At 40.3% G+C, this 12741-nt stretch overlaps 1 protein-coding gene across 1 annotated transcript in view; it reads right to left on the bottom strand.

The window, feature by feature from the left end:
- The window catches only part of MARCHF6 (membrane associated ring-CH-type finger 6), a 78391-nt gene extending 66425 nt beyond the window's left edge, over positions 1 to 11966 (bottom strand). Inside the window, exon 1 of the mRNA XM_017496942.2 lies at positions 11691 to 11966. Coding sequence (XP_017352431.1) covers positions 11691 to 11709 — 19 coding nt within the window. The 5' untranslated portion in view covers positions 11710 to 11966. The remainder of the gene's footprint in view (positions 1 to 11690) is intronic.
- Between the last annotated feature and the right edge of the window lie 775 nt (positions 11967 to 12741).

Genomic DNA, 12741 nt, shown 5'->3' with positions numbered 1-12741 from the left:
TTTAGCTCACCAGATTACTATCATTACTATATTAAAAATTCACCTGATTGTGCTGACTTCAAACTATACTACAAGGCTATAGTAATCAAAACAGCATGGTACTGGTACCAAAACAGAGATACAGACCAATGGAACAGAACAGAGGTCTCAGAAATAATGTCACACATCTACAATCATCTGATACTTGACAAACCTGACAAAAACAAGCAATGGAGAAAGGACTCCCTATTTGATAAATGGTGTTGGGAAAACTGGCTAGCCATATGCAGAAAGCTGAAACTGGATCCCTTTCTTACACCTCATACCTTACACCTTATATAAAAATTAACTCCAGATGGATTAAATATTTAAACATAAGACGTAGCACCATAAAAACCCATAAGAAGAAAACCTAGACAATACTATTCAGGACACAGGCATGGGTAAGGACTTCATGACTAAAACACCAAAAGCAATGACAACAAAAGCCAAACCAGACAAATGGGATCTAATTAAACTCCAGAGCTTTTGCACAGCAAAAGAAACAATCATTAGAGTGAACCAGCAACCAAAAGAATGGGAAAAAATTTTTACAATCTACCCATCTGACAAAAGGCTAATATCCAGAATCTACAAAGAACTTAATCAAAGTTACAAAAAAAAAAACATCAAAAAGTGGGCAAAGGATATGAACAGATACTTTTCAAAAGAAGACATCTTTTTGTTTGTTTGTTTTTCTTTTTTAAAGGCATCTTTATAGCCAACAAACATATGAAAACAAGCTCATCATCACTGGTCATTATAGAAATGCAAACAAAACCACATTGAGATGCCAACTCACACCAGTTAGAATGGTGGTCATTAAAAAATCATGAGACAACAGACGCTGGAGAGGACATGGAGAAATAGGAAGGCTTTTACACTGTTGGTGGGAGTGTAAATTAGTTCAACCATTGTGGAAGACAGTGTGGCAATTCCTCAAGGATCTAGAAATAGAAATACCATTTGACCCAGCAATCCCATTACTGGAATTATTAAGGTGGGACTGGGGAAGGAAAGCATTAGGAGAAATAGCTAATATACCCAAAGGATTGAAAATCATTCTATTATAAAGACACATGCACACATTATATTTATTGTGGCACTGTTCACAATAGCAAAGACTTTGAACCAACCCAAATGCACATCAATGATAGACTGGATAAAGAAAATGTGGCATATATACACCATGGAATACTATGCAACCATAAAAAAGGATGAGTTCATGTCCTTTGCAGGGACATGGATGAATCTGGAAACCATCATTCTCAGCAAACTGACACAAGAACAGAAAACCAAACACCACATGTTCTCACTCATAAGCGGGTGTTGAACAATGCGAACACATGGACACGGGGAGGGGAACATCTCACAATGGGGCCTGTCAGGGGGTGGAGGGCTTGGGGATAACAGGGGGTAGGGAAATTGGGGAAGGATAGCATCAGGAGAAATACCTAATGCAGATGATGGGGTGATGGATACAGCAAACCACCATGGCACATGTATACCTGTGTAACAAACCTGCATGTTCTGCACATGTACCCCAAAACTTAAAGTATAATAAATAAATTTTTTTTAATTTAAAAATAAATAAAAAATTCACCTGTACTGTTGGTCCTGGAAACCTGAAAACCGTACTTTCTGGCCTCCTTGCTAACTAGGCTTGAGTTAGTCTTGCCAATGAGAAGCACTTCAATGAGATCAGAAGCAGCAGGGAGGCCGGGCACAGTGGCTCACACCTGTAATCTCAGCACTTTGGGAGGTCAAGATGGGTGAATCACGTGAGGGCAGGAGTTCGAGACCAGACTGGCCAATATAGTGAAACCCCATCTCTGCTAAAAATACAAAATTAGCCAGGCGTGGTGGCATGCACCTGTAATCCCGGCCACTTGGAAGGCTGAAACAGGAGAATTGCTTGAACCTGGGAGGCAGAGGTTGCAATGAGCCAAGATAGCACCATTACACTCCAGCCTGGGTGACAAGAGTAAAACTCCATCTAAAAAAAAAAAAAAAAAAAAAGCAGCAGGGAAACAGCAAAACCATTTTCTACTTCTGGTTCTAAAAACCAGCAGTTGCAGCTAATGGCTGGCACTGCAGACTCCTGCCAACAGATATAGAAGTCATGGTAGTGATTCTGCCAGCAGCAGTAGGCAACATCAAGCTCATGTATCCCCTCTCAACTCCAAATTCTCCTCCCTTTCAGTCCCTGTTCAGTGATAGGGACGCTAAGCTGGTTTTTTTTCTTTTTTTTTTTTTCTTTTTTTGGGCAGGGGCAGTTAAACTTTGTCAGTGTAGAGTGCTGGAGGGATATCTAAGGTGAAGGGATATCTAAGAAGAAAGGGATGTTTTCTAGCTCCTGTCACACCATCAGTAGTTTTGTTTTAATGACCACCTTCATACAGCCCTAGTGATGAGGATCCAGCACACTCCAGGACTCGTACAGGTACACACAGTGATATTCCAACTCCCTCTGCATACCTGCCCATCAACCTTGGCTCAACTGTACCCTGGAAGGTGGTTTTCTGCTCCCCAGAAGAAGTGGTGTACCGCTTTACATTCCCACCAGCAGCATATGAAAATTTCAACTGTTCTACATCCTTACCAACACTTGGTATGGTTAGTCATTATATTATCATTTTAGCCACCCTAATAGGTAGGTATGTAATGATATGTCACTGCAGTTTTGTTAATGATTTTACTGAGATATAACATACATGTCATAAAGTTCACCAATTTAAAGAATGCAATTCTGTTGTTTTGAGTATATTTACAGTTATGCAACCATCACCATAATCTTTTAGAGCACCACCATCATCCAAAAAAGAAACCTTGTAACTTTTAGTGGACACTTCCCACTCCATCGGCTCCCCCAGTTTCAGACAACCACTAATCTCTCTTTCTATAGATTTGCCTATTCTGGACATTTCACACAAATTAGATCACAGAAAATACGTTCTTTTCCGACTGGCTTCTTTCACTTATCCTAATGTTTATGAGATTCATCCAAGTTGTACCATTCATCAGTATTTCATTACTTTGTATTACTGGGTAATATTCCATTTTACGGATAGATCGCATTTATCCACTCATCAGTTGATTTGACTATTATAAATAATACTGCCATGAACACTCGTGTACAGGTTTTTATGTGAATATATATTTTGAATTCTCTTGAGTATATACCTAGAAATAAAATTTCTGGGTCATATATTTACTCAGTTTATCTTTTTGAGGAATTACCAAAGTCAGTCACACTATCTTACATTCCTACCGGTAACAAATGAAGGTTCCAATTTTTCTACAATGCTCACCTACACTTATCTGTTCCTTTTTATTATGGCCATCCTGGTGGGTATGAAGTGGTATCTCATTACGGTTTTGACTAACGATGCTTAGCATCTTTTCATATGCTCAATAGCCATGCACATATATTTTTATTGAAGTGTCTATGCAAATATTTAGGCCATTTTAAAAACTGAGTTATTTGTTTTCTTATTACTGAGAGTTTAATATACTCCAAGTTCCTTATAAGATACGTATTCTGTAGCCTGTCTTCATTCTGTTAACAGTGTCTAATTTTGAAAGAAATTCTGAATTTTGATGCCATCCAATTTATCCACTTCTTTTATGAATCATGCTTTTGGAGTCATACCTAAGAAATCTTGGTCTAACAAAAGATTACAAAGAATTTCTCCTACATTCTCTCCTAGAAATTTCATATTTTTTCATTAAGGTCTAACATTTTTTTTTTTTTTTTTTTTTGCCTACAGCTATTCAACTATTCAGTATCATTTGTTGACAAACTATACTTATCCTTTATATTTTATGGAATTACTTTTGCACTTCTGTCCAAAATCAACTGTCCATGTATGCATGGATCTATTTCTGGACTCTCTATCCCACACTATCAAACCAATGGACTTTAATTTAACAGTTGATTTAATTTTTTAAGGTGACTGACATGTTTTCAGATATGACATTAAGAAGCCACCACCTGTCAAGTTTTGACATAATATCAAAGAACACACAGACATGAAAATATTCATCCCTTTTCAAGGTATATATCTGTGCGAAGCCAAAGTTTTATATACACTAACCAAAACATAAAGTGACTGCAAAGGCAGAGATGAGAATTCAGTTGTCTTATGATAATCCAGAAAAAGTTATTTTATTAACATATATTGAGTTTATGATTTTTAAATATTCTAATTTTGTTCATTTTAATTTATAATATGGTAAATATCTTTACCTTTATATATATAAAACCCACATAAACAAAAGTATTTTGGATCCTCAATGTATCAGTGGTATTCAAACTGTTCCATTCAATAGAAATGCCTCTTGGCACTTTTAATGACTTGGAATGGAAGAAATGAAACATGCAGAAAACATCATTGGCACAGGTCCTAAATACAGAGTAGATATGTAAGCAATATTTTGTAAATGGACAAGTAATCAAATAAGACGGAATCTCCACATATTCTATTTCAAAAGTGTTAGAACTGCACCCTAAAAAAGGTAAATTTGTGTGTAAATTATATTTATTAACCTGATTCCATCTTTACAAAATACACTAAGGTGACAGAAGAAAGTACAAAGGATATCATAATAAAGTTGTTGTAAGAAATAAGTGTACAGGGAATGCTTCAGTCTTCCAAGTCTTCAAGAATTCATGTCTATCAAGAGCTGAATTGTTTTCCCCCTCCCCATGTAATTCATATGTTGAAGCCCTAACCTGCCATATACATAATGTGACTATATTTGGAGACAGTCTTTAAAGAGGTAATTAAGTTAAAATGGGGTCCTCAGAGTGGGCCCTAAACCAATATGACTTGCATCCTTAAAAAAAGAGATTAGGAAATAGAGGGAAAACTACATGAAGACACACAGAGAGAAGACCACAGGAAGACACAGAAGACAATCATCTACAAGCCAAGGAAAGAGGCCTCAGAAGAAACCAGGGCTGCCAACACCTTGATCTCAAACTTCTAGCATCCAAAAGTTGAAAAAATAAATCTCTTAAGCACCCAGTCTGTAGTACTTTGTTACAGCAGCCCCTGCAAACTTAAACAATGTCTGAAACTGAACTACTTATCTCTTTCCATTCCCATTTGAAAAAATCTAAAAATCAATCATTTTTAACTCCTCCTCCCTATATTACCTCTTCAATAATTACTATGTTCTATTAATTCTACCTTGGTCTATTTCTTCTTTTCTATTCTTTCCATTCCCTCTACCTTAATGTAAACTCCCATATCTTACCTAGCCTACTGCAATAGTATTCTAAAATATAGCCTGAATTAGTAACTTTTCCCTTATGGGTCTTACTTCCTATTCACTTTATAAGAACTTTTTCTGTTCTACCTACATTATACTAAAAATAAGTGATATTCATATCCTTAGAGGACAGAAGTAAAACCCACTAAAGTAAGCCTGGCCTAGAAGAAATGGGAAGTAGGTGTCTGGAAGAGGATAGCCCAACAATAATCACTCACAGGACTTCAGCCTAAAAAGTATTTTAATTCAATAATGTAGCAGATCTCTTTTGGACTGTCTTCTCAGATCAAAATGGACACAGCCAGTCATGATTCTTATTCTTACGTTACCTTTCCCACCACCATCCAGCTACCTGGAACAAGAGGGTAGGCCACTGACCCAAATTGGGCCAGTGAGAGTCTAACTTCCAGAAATTGTAAGACAAACACAAACGTGTCTTATACAACCAGGAAAGAGATAAACTCAGTAGCCCTGGGAGATTGGCTTCAAGAGCTCCACAGATACCAAAATCCACAGATGCTCAAGTCTCTTATGTAAAACAGCTTATACACATCCTTCCATATACAGGTGACCCGTGAACAAGGGTTAGGGGCACCGTCCTCCCACACAATCAAAAATCCACATACAGCCTGGGTGCGGTGACTCACACCTGTAATCCCAGCACTTTGGGAGGCTGAGGCAGATGGATCGCCTAAGGTGAGGAGTTAAAAAACAACCATGGCCAACATGGTGAAATCCTGTCTCTACTTAAAATACAAAATTAGCCAAGCCTGGTAGTACATGCCTGTAATCTCAGCTACTCAGGAAGCCAAGGCAGGAGAATCGCTTGAACCTGGGAGGCAGAGGTTGCAATGAGCTGAGATCATGCTACTGCACTGTACCCTGGGTAAAAAGAGCAAAACTTCGTCTCAAAAAAAAAGGTCCACATACAACTTTTGACTCCCCAAAAACTACTCTACTAACGGCCTACTGGTGACCAGAGGCCTTACCATAACATAATACAATATAAACAGTCCTACGTTACACTAGGTATTATTAGTTCTCTAGAGACGATTTAAAGTACAGTAGATCTGTGAACACCTCAGTTTGAACTGCATGGGTCCACTTACACGTGGATTTTTTTTTTCAATCAATATATTGGAAAATTTTTTGGAAATTCACAACAATTTAAAAAAACTTGCAGATGATCTGTGTAGCCTAGAAAGAGTAAAAAAAGAAAAAAGAAAAAATTATGCCATGAATGCATAAACTGTACGATATATATTGTATACTGTATTATATGCTGTATTCTTACAATATATAGTAACGTATTATATACTGTATTCTATAAACTTTATTCTTACAACAAAGCTAGAGAAAAAAATTAAAATCAGAAGGAAGAGAAAATATATTTACAGCACTGTACCGTATTTACTGATATCTATCTGTTTACAAGATAAATCATTCTGAAATGGCCACCAACCAAGCAACAACCTTCAATCTACGGCACATATGAAGCAATTCTATTTTTTCTCATAATGTCATGCCTTTTCTCAGCTTCCTGGAAAACTTCCAGCATCACTAGTGGCACCTCATATGGATCCAATCATGTTATTCAAGGTTTAAGGTACTGCACTAAATGCAATGAAAAATACACGAGAATCCAGAGAGATACCTTTTACCACATGCAATTTACTGGAGAGTTGAACTGCTCATGCAGAGGTGATTAGCTTCACAAGGTGTTTTAAGTGGACAGGATACTCCCAACACTTGAACTCACAAAAACAGCAATGGAAGGTGGCTACAAAATTATTACAGTAGTACAGTAAGCATTTCAGTTAATTTCATGCAGTTATGATTTGATATTGTATCTTCAAATTTGTTTACATCTCTCAACTGTGAATGGCACCATGTACAGTCTCCATTACATTTTTGTGTGTATACATTTTGATAGATATTAACATTTCATGACAGATTTGTATATATTTTATGACAGTGAGTAAAATACACTAGTATCTACATATATTTTACGTATTAATGACATAGCTTTTTAACTTTTTACTATTTCTAGACTATACAGTTCATCTGCAAGTTTTTTCAAATTGTTGCAAATCTCCAAAATTTTTCCCAATATATTTATTAAAGAAAAAAATCCATGTGTAAGTGGACCCATGCAGTTCAAACCCATGTTGTTCAAGAGTCAACTGTACTTCAAATTATCTCTAGATTACTTACAATACTTATAAATGTTATGTAGTCATCATACTATACTGTTATAGGAATAATGATTTTAAAAAGTCTGTACATGTTCACTACAAATGCAACCATCTATTTTTTTCCAAGTATTTTCCATCTGACATTGGATGAATCCACAGATGTGGAACCCACAGATACAGAAGGCTGGCTGCATATCAAGATAATTTATGTCTCACCTCAGCTCAAAACCCTCCCATGGCTCCCTATCTGACTAAAGTAAAAGTCAACGAAGTCCTACATGCTCACTCCCCATTGGCTCCATGATCTCTCTGACCTCATATTAGACTTACTCTTCTTCCAAGTCTTTTACTCCATTACAGCTACACTGCTCTCCTGGTTATTTCTTGAACACTCTAGGCATGCTCCCATCTTAGAGACTTCACGTAGGCTATATTCCCTCTGCCTGGAAATCTCTGCTCAGACTACCTGTGTGGCTAACTCCTTCTCCTTTGCTCCTTCTCAGTAAGGCCTTCCTTTACTGCTATATTTAAAACTGCAACCCCTCGTGAGCTGAGATTGCACCACTGGACTCCAGCCTGGGTGACAGAGCAAGACTCTTGTCTCAAAAAACAACAACAACAACAACAAAATGGCAACCTCTGCTCTCACATCCTGGCACTTCTTACTCCCTCCCAATTCACTGTTCTCCATGGCGTTTATAACCTTCTAGTTACACCATATAATTTATTACATGTTTATTTTGTCTTAAGCTAATAACTACAATGCAAGCTCTGTGAAAGAAAGGATTTTCTCTATTTTGTTCCCTGCCTAGCCCAAATGCATAACGTAAAATAGTGCCTGGCTCATAACAGTGTTCAATAAACACTTAACAAATAAATGCACATATGCTTGGTCACAAGCATGCCAAAGCAGTGAAAGGTGATGTGTGGTAAGAAACATACAGCAGACATGTCTGGAAACAAAGAAGAAAGACCATGTGGTTCTAGAAAGAGAGTAACTAGCTGTCTGATTCTGACAATTTTCTACCCTTTTAACTCATTTCTTCCAAATCTAAGTTACCTCACGTTTTGCCATAGTGCATATGGAACATGATCAACCACAAAACTCTTTAGCTTCACACCTTTCAAACGAGTAGGTTCCATAAACCATAAAGGACAACTGCTTTGATACCCTGTAAAAAAATTACCAAGACTTTGTATTATGTTCTGCTAATATAACTAGTAATTTAGCAAAATGGAGGAAAAAAAAAAAACAAAAAACCTCAGCTTTGTATCCCTGAGCTGAAATGTGAGCATTCTATGGCAAAATGTTTAATATTATCTTTGAGAACTTCACATCAACACTTACAACATCTTAACACTGTACTGTTTTTCCTTAAAAAAAAAAAAAAAAAAAGAAAGAAAAAAGAAAGCGTATCCTTGAGCAATGGGTAGATTTTTCTCTGAAACTGAGAAATTTCAGTGCACTGCAGAATCAGACTCCTAAACCCATAAAATGAGGAGGGCAAATGTCTAAGGTCTCCAACTCTGAAGCTGAAAAATGTGAGGATGGATAGCAGTTGACATTAACACATCTGCACTCATACAAATAACATATCTACAGTAAGAATGATTCATCCATCCCTGTATTATGAGAATAGATTAAAAACCTGTTGATTTTACAAAAATTAATTTAATACTGAAGACACTTTAGTGAGCGTCTTCAAAAAAGATCTCACTTTAGTGAGATCTTTAATGTCTAGCAAACAATTATGATGAAACGGCCAAGTCAGAACTCAGTATTACTATAAATGCACAATATTCTGAGCATTAGATTATCATATATGGTACCATCAGAGGCAAGCAAGATGCTGTTTTTAAAAGGAAGGGAAGATTTACACACTATATGCATGGCTGGTGTTTTTGTAATATTCTTAATCTCTTTACTCAGAATATTAAAATATGTTTTTAAAGAACAGAGAACTGGCCAGGAGTGGTGGCTCACACCCATAATCCCAGCATTTTGGGAGGCCAATGCGGGTGGGTCACCTGAGTTCAGGAGTGAGAGACCAGTCTGGTCAACATGGTGAAACCCCATCTCTACTAAAAATACAAAAATTAGCAGGGCTAGGTGGCACGCAGGTGGAACACACCTATAATACCAGCTACTCAGGACGCTGAGACAGGAGAATCACTTGAACCCAGGAGGTTGAGGTTTCAGTGAGCAGAGATTGAGGCACTTGTACTCCGGCCTGGGCAACAGAGCAAGATTCCATCTCAAAAACAAACAAAAAAAAACACAGAGGACCACAACAGTATTGGTGTTTGCAAAAGTAAGTGATAGTGATTTTTTTTTAATGTTGTTTTATGTTTGCCATATTTTGAATATCTCCTACCAAAAAAAACTTCTAATCAGATTTTAAAAACCTAAGTTGCATTTTTTAAAGAAATCATATACTACACGTTTAGTCTTCAGCACATTAGTTATTTTAATAGGAAACAGTGTTCAATAAATGTCATGTACACCTTATCCTGACTATAATTTTACAAGGGAAAAAATATATTTAAGCACTAGAAGTATGATGAAAATATTTATTTCCTGATTCCATACATACTTCGAGTGCAATTCCTGAATTACCATCGATTACTATCACACCATAAAAGTATCCAAGTACCAATCCCCAGATCAAAAGAATAAGAATTGAATATAATACGTCCGTACCTGTCATGTGATAAATAAATACATGCCTTCCTAGATTTATTCATTAAAACTCGAATCTAAAAGGATGTGAAACCTACGTAGATGGAAATTTACATGCAAGGACCACCTGTCAAAAACAAAGTAGTAATTCCCAACCTTCAGCAGCTTCACTTTACTATTTTTTTCCAAAGGCATCTCTAGTGGCGATTAGCTACACTCAGTGTATATAATAAATACACAGTGGTATAATGAAAGGGAAACTGTTTGCAATCAGAATGCCTAGGTTCAAATCCGTCTCTTACTACCTGTGTGACCCTTCGACATGCTATTAAAATAAGCCTAAATTTCCACATCTATAAAAGATAATACCTACCTATTCCACAGGCCTTTTACAAAGATCAAACGCGAATGTACAGCAAGTGCCACATGTCATTATAGTTGAGGTTTTTATTAAAGGTAAGACTTCTTTTTAAAAAAAAAATCAACTCATTACATAATGTCAAACTTTTTTCGCTCATTACTGCACTCCATGACTGCGTTTGATAATTCATTTTCACTGAAAACCGCCAAACAGCAACCAGTAAGGATGAAAGACGCTTATCCCCCCATAAATATACCTAAAGTAGAAAAGCATTTGCACTGATAACACTGATAACTGGAACATAAAAAATGCCAGAATCATTTACTAATTTCCGCTATAAATTCAGCACTCATTTAAAAACATCTAAAAGCACAGCTGGTCAAAAATAATCTACTACCGTCAGTGGGTAAAAAAAATGCGCTTCAAGACACATAAGGTGTGGACGTCATATCTTATGTATACATTTTACAAGGGTTAGTTTGTTCAAAGTAACCGTATCCAAAACACACGCAATCGCAAAACAAACAGAACCCTGCTTATAGGTGTCAAGGATTTAAAACCAAATGGATCACAACAAAACAAAAGAGCCTTCCCCTCCCCGTTCAGTCAACAGATTCTCGAGCAGCAGGCCAGCCGAGGACCGGGCTTTTCAACAAGGGTCAGCTCACGCCACTCGGCCGTCACCTGGCGCGGTATTTTTCGCGAAGTTTCAAAGTCAACAAAGAAGTTCTGTGGCGAGGGGGTAGGGCCTGGCGGGCGACAGCAGCAGGACGTAAAGAAAGACAGAACCCAGTGGGGGAAGGGTGCGGAAAACGCCCCCGGACTCCAGCGGTGGCGACAGCGGCCCCGTCCTCTGGGCCAGCGCGCTACGGCTGGGGCGAGGGAGGGCCTGCCGGCCCGCAGCAGCCCCGACGCCCCGGCCCCGGCCCGGCAGGGTCCCCGCCCCCCTCGGCGGCGCGGGCGGGAAACGGCGAGGGGCACGCGAGGGGTCACCTTCCGCTCCCCGGCCCAGAGGCCCCGCGGACGGGCGGACGGGCAAACGGCCCCGGCACCCGCCCCGCCGCGATCCCGCTGCCCGCCTCGAGCGCCTCGGGCCCGGCCGCGGCACGAACCCGGGCGCCGACACAAGGGCTCGGGCGCGGCGGCGCCGCCGACTTACCTTCCTCGGCGGTGTCCATTTTGTCTTGGGGGGCGGCGGTGACGCAGCCAAGAGGCTCCCGCGGCCGGGCGGGGAAAGAGGGAGGGGAGGAGGAAGAGGGAGCTGGGCCCGGGCAGGTGCTTGCGCTCAGGTGCGAGAGAGGAAGCGAGAGGAAGGAGAGGGGGAGAGGGAGAGGGAGAGAGGCTGACAGAAAGCTAGCAACAGGGGAGGGGGAGGGACGGGAGCGCCGAGGGGCGAGGCCTGGGCGGGGCTCCGAGGCGGAAGAGGCGGGAGCGCCCCAACGACCGACGGCGTCACTTCCGGCAGCTGCGACGCGCACGCACTGCGGGCGGCGGATGCGGGGAGGAACCCTTGCTGCGGGGCGCGGTGAATCCCTGCGGGTGCAGGGCCAGCTGGACTAGTCGCCGAGGCTGCGCGGGATCGCGAGGCCCAAACCTAATTAAGAGCTGAGCTTTGATGGCAGCCTCTGGAGGGACAAAGAAGACGCAGAACTGCGGGAGGTGGGCGCGAGAGCTTGGCGCCCGCACCGGCAGACGTGCGAGACTATGGTCCCTGCGCCGGTCTCTTCGGAAGGCCGGGAGGTGCCTGTTACAGTGCGCCCCCTGCTCCCGCCCCGGGATGCCGAGGCCGAGTGGCTAGAGTGGGCCTAGGCATCAGCATTTTTGTTTGGTGCCCGGGCAGTTGTGGTGCACGTTTTGAGGAAGTACTAAAGCCTCACTGAGATGAATAAGGCAAAACGCTGACTTCACCAAAATTACTCCCAGGGAGACTTCTGCCAAAGTCTCTTTGGCTGGAAGAACTATTTGAGTAAACCGCTGAGGCTGGGGTTTGAAACATAATCCTCCTCTAAGGGAGATCGGTTCCAATACCCTGAGTTAGAGACGCTTGCCTGGGCAGAGCTAAGGGAAGAGTGATCAAAGACCAAGCTCTGCGCCCGTCAGCACGCCACCCTCCCTCAGTGTAATCCTTGACTGTTTCTCTAAATGAAGAATTACTTGGAGAATACAAATTAGAAGGGCCGCCGCGTTAGAATTGGCTGAGTGGGAGCAGT

Source organism: Cebus imitator, unplaced genomic scaffold, assembly GCF_001604975.1.
Source record: "Cebus imitator isolate Cc_AM_T3 unplaced genomic scaffold, Cebus_imitator-1.0 Scaffold226, whole genome shotgun sequence".
NCBI lineage: Eukaryota > Metazoa > Chordata > Mammalia > Primates > Cebidae > Cebus > Cebus imitator.
The sequence above is the reverse complement of the archived record's forward strand: the minus strand, read 5'-3'. Positions and strand labels throughout refer to the sequence as shown.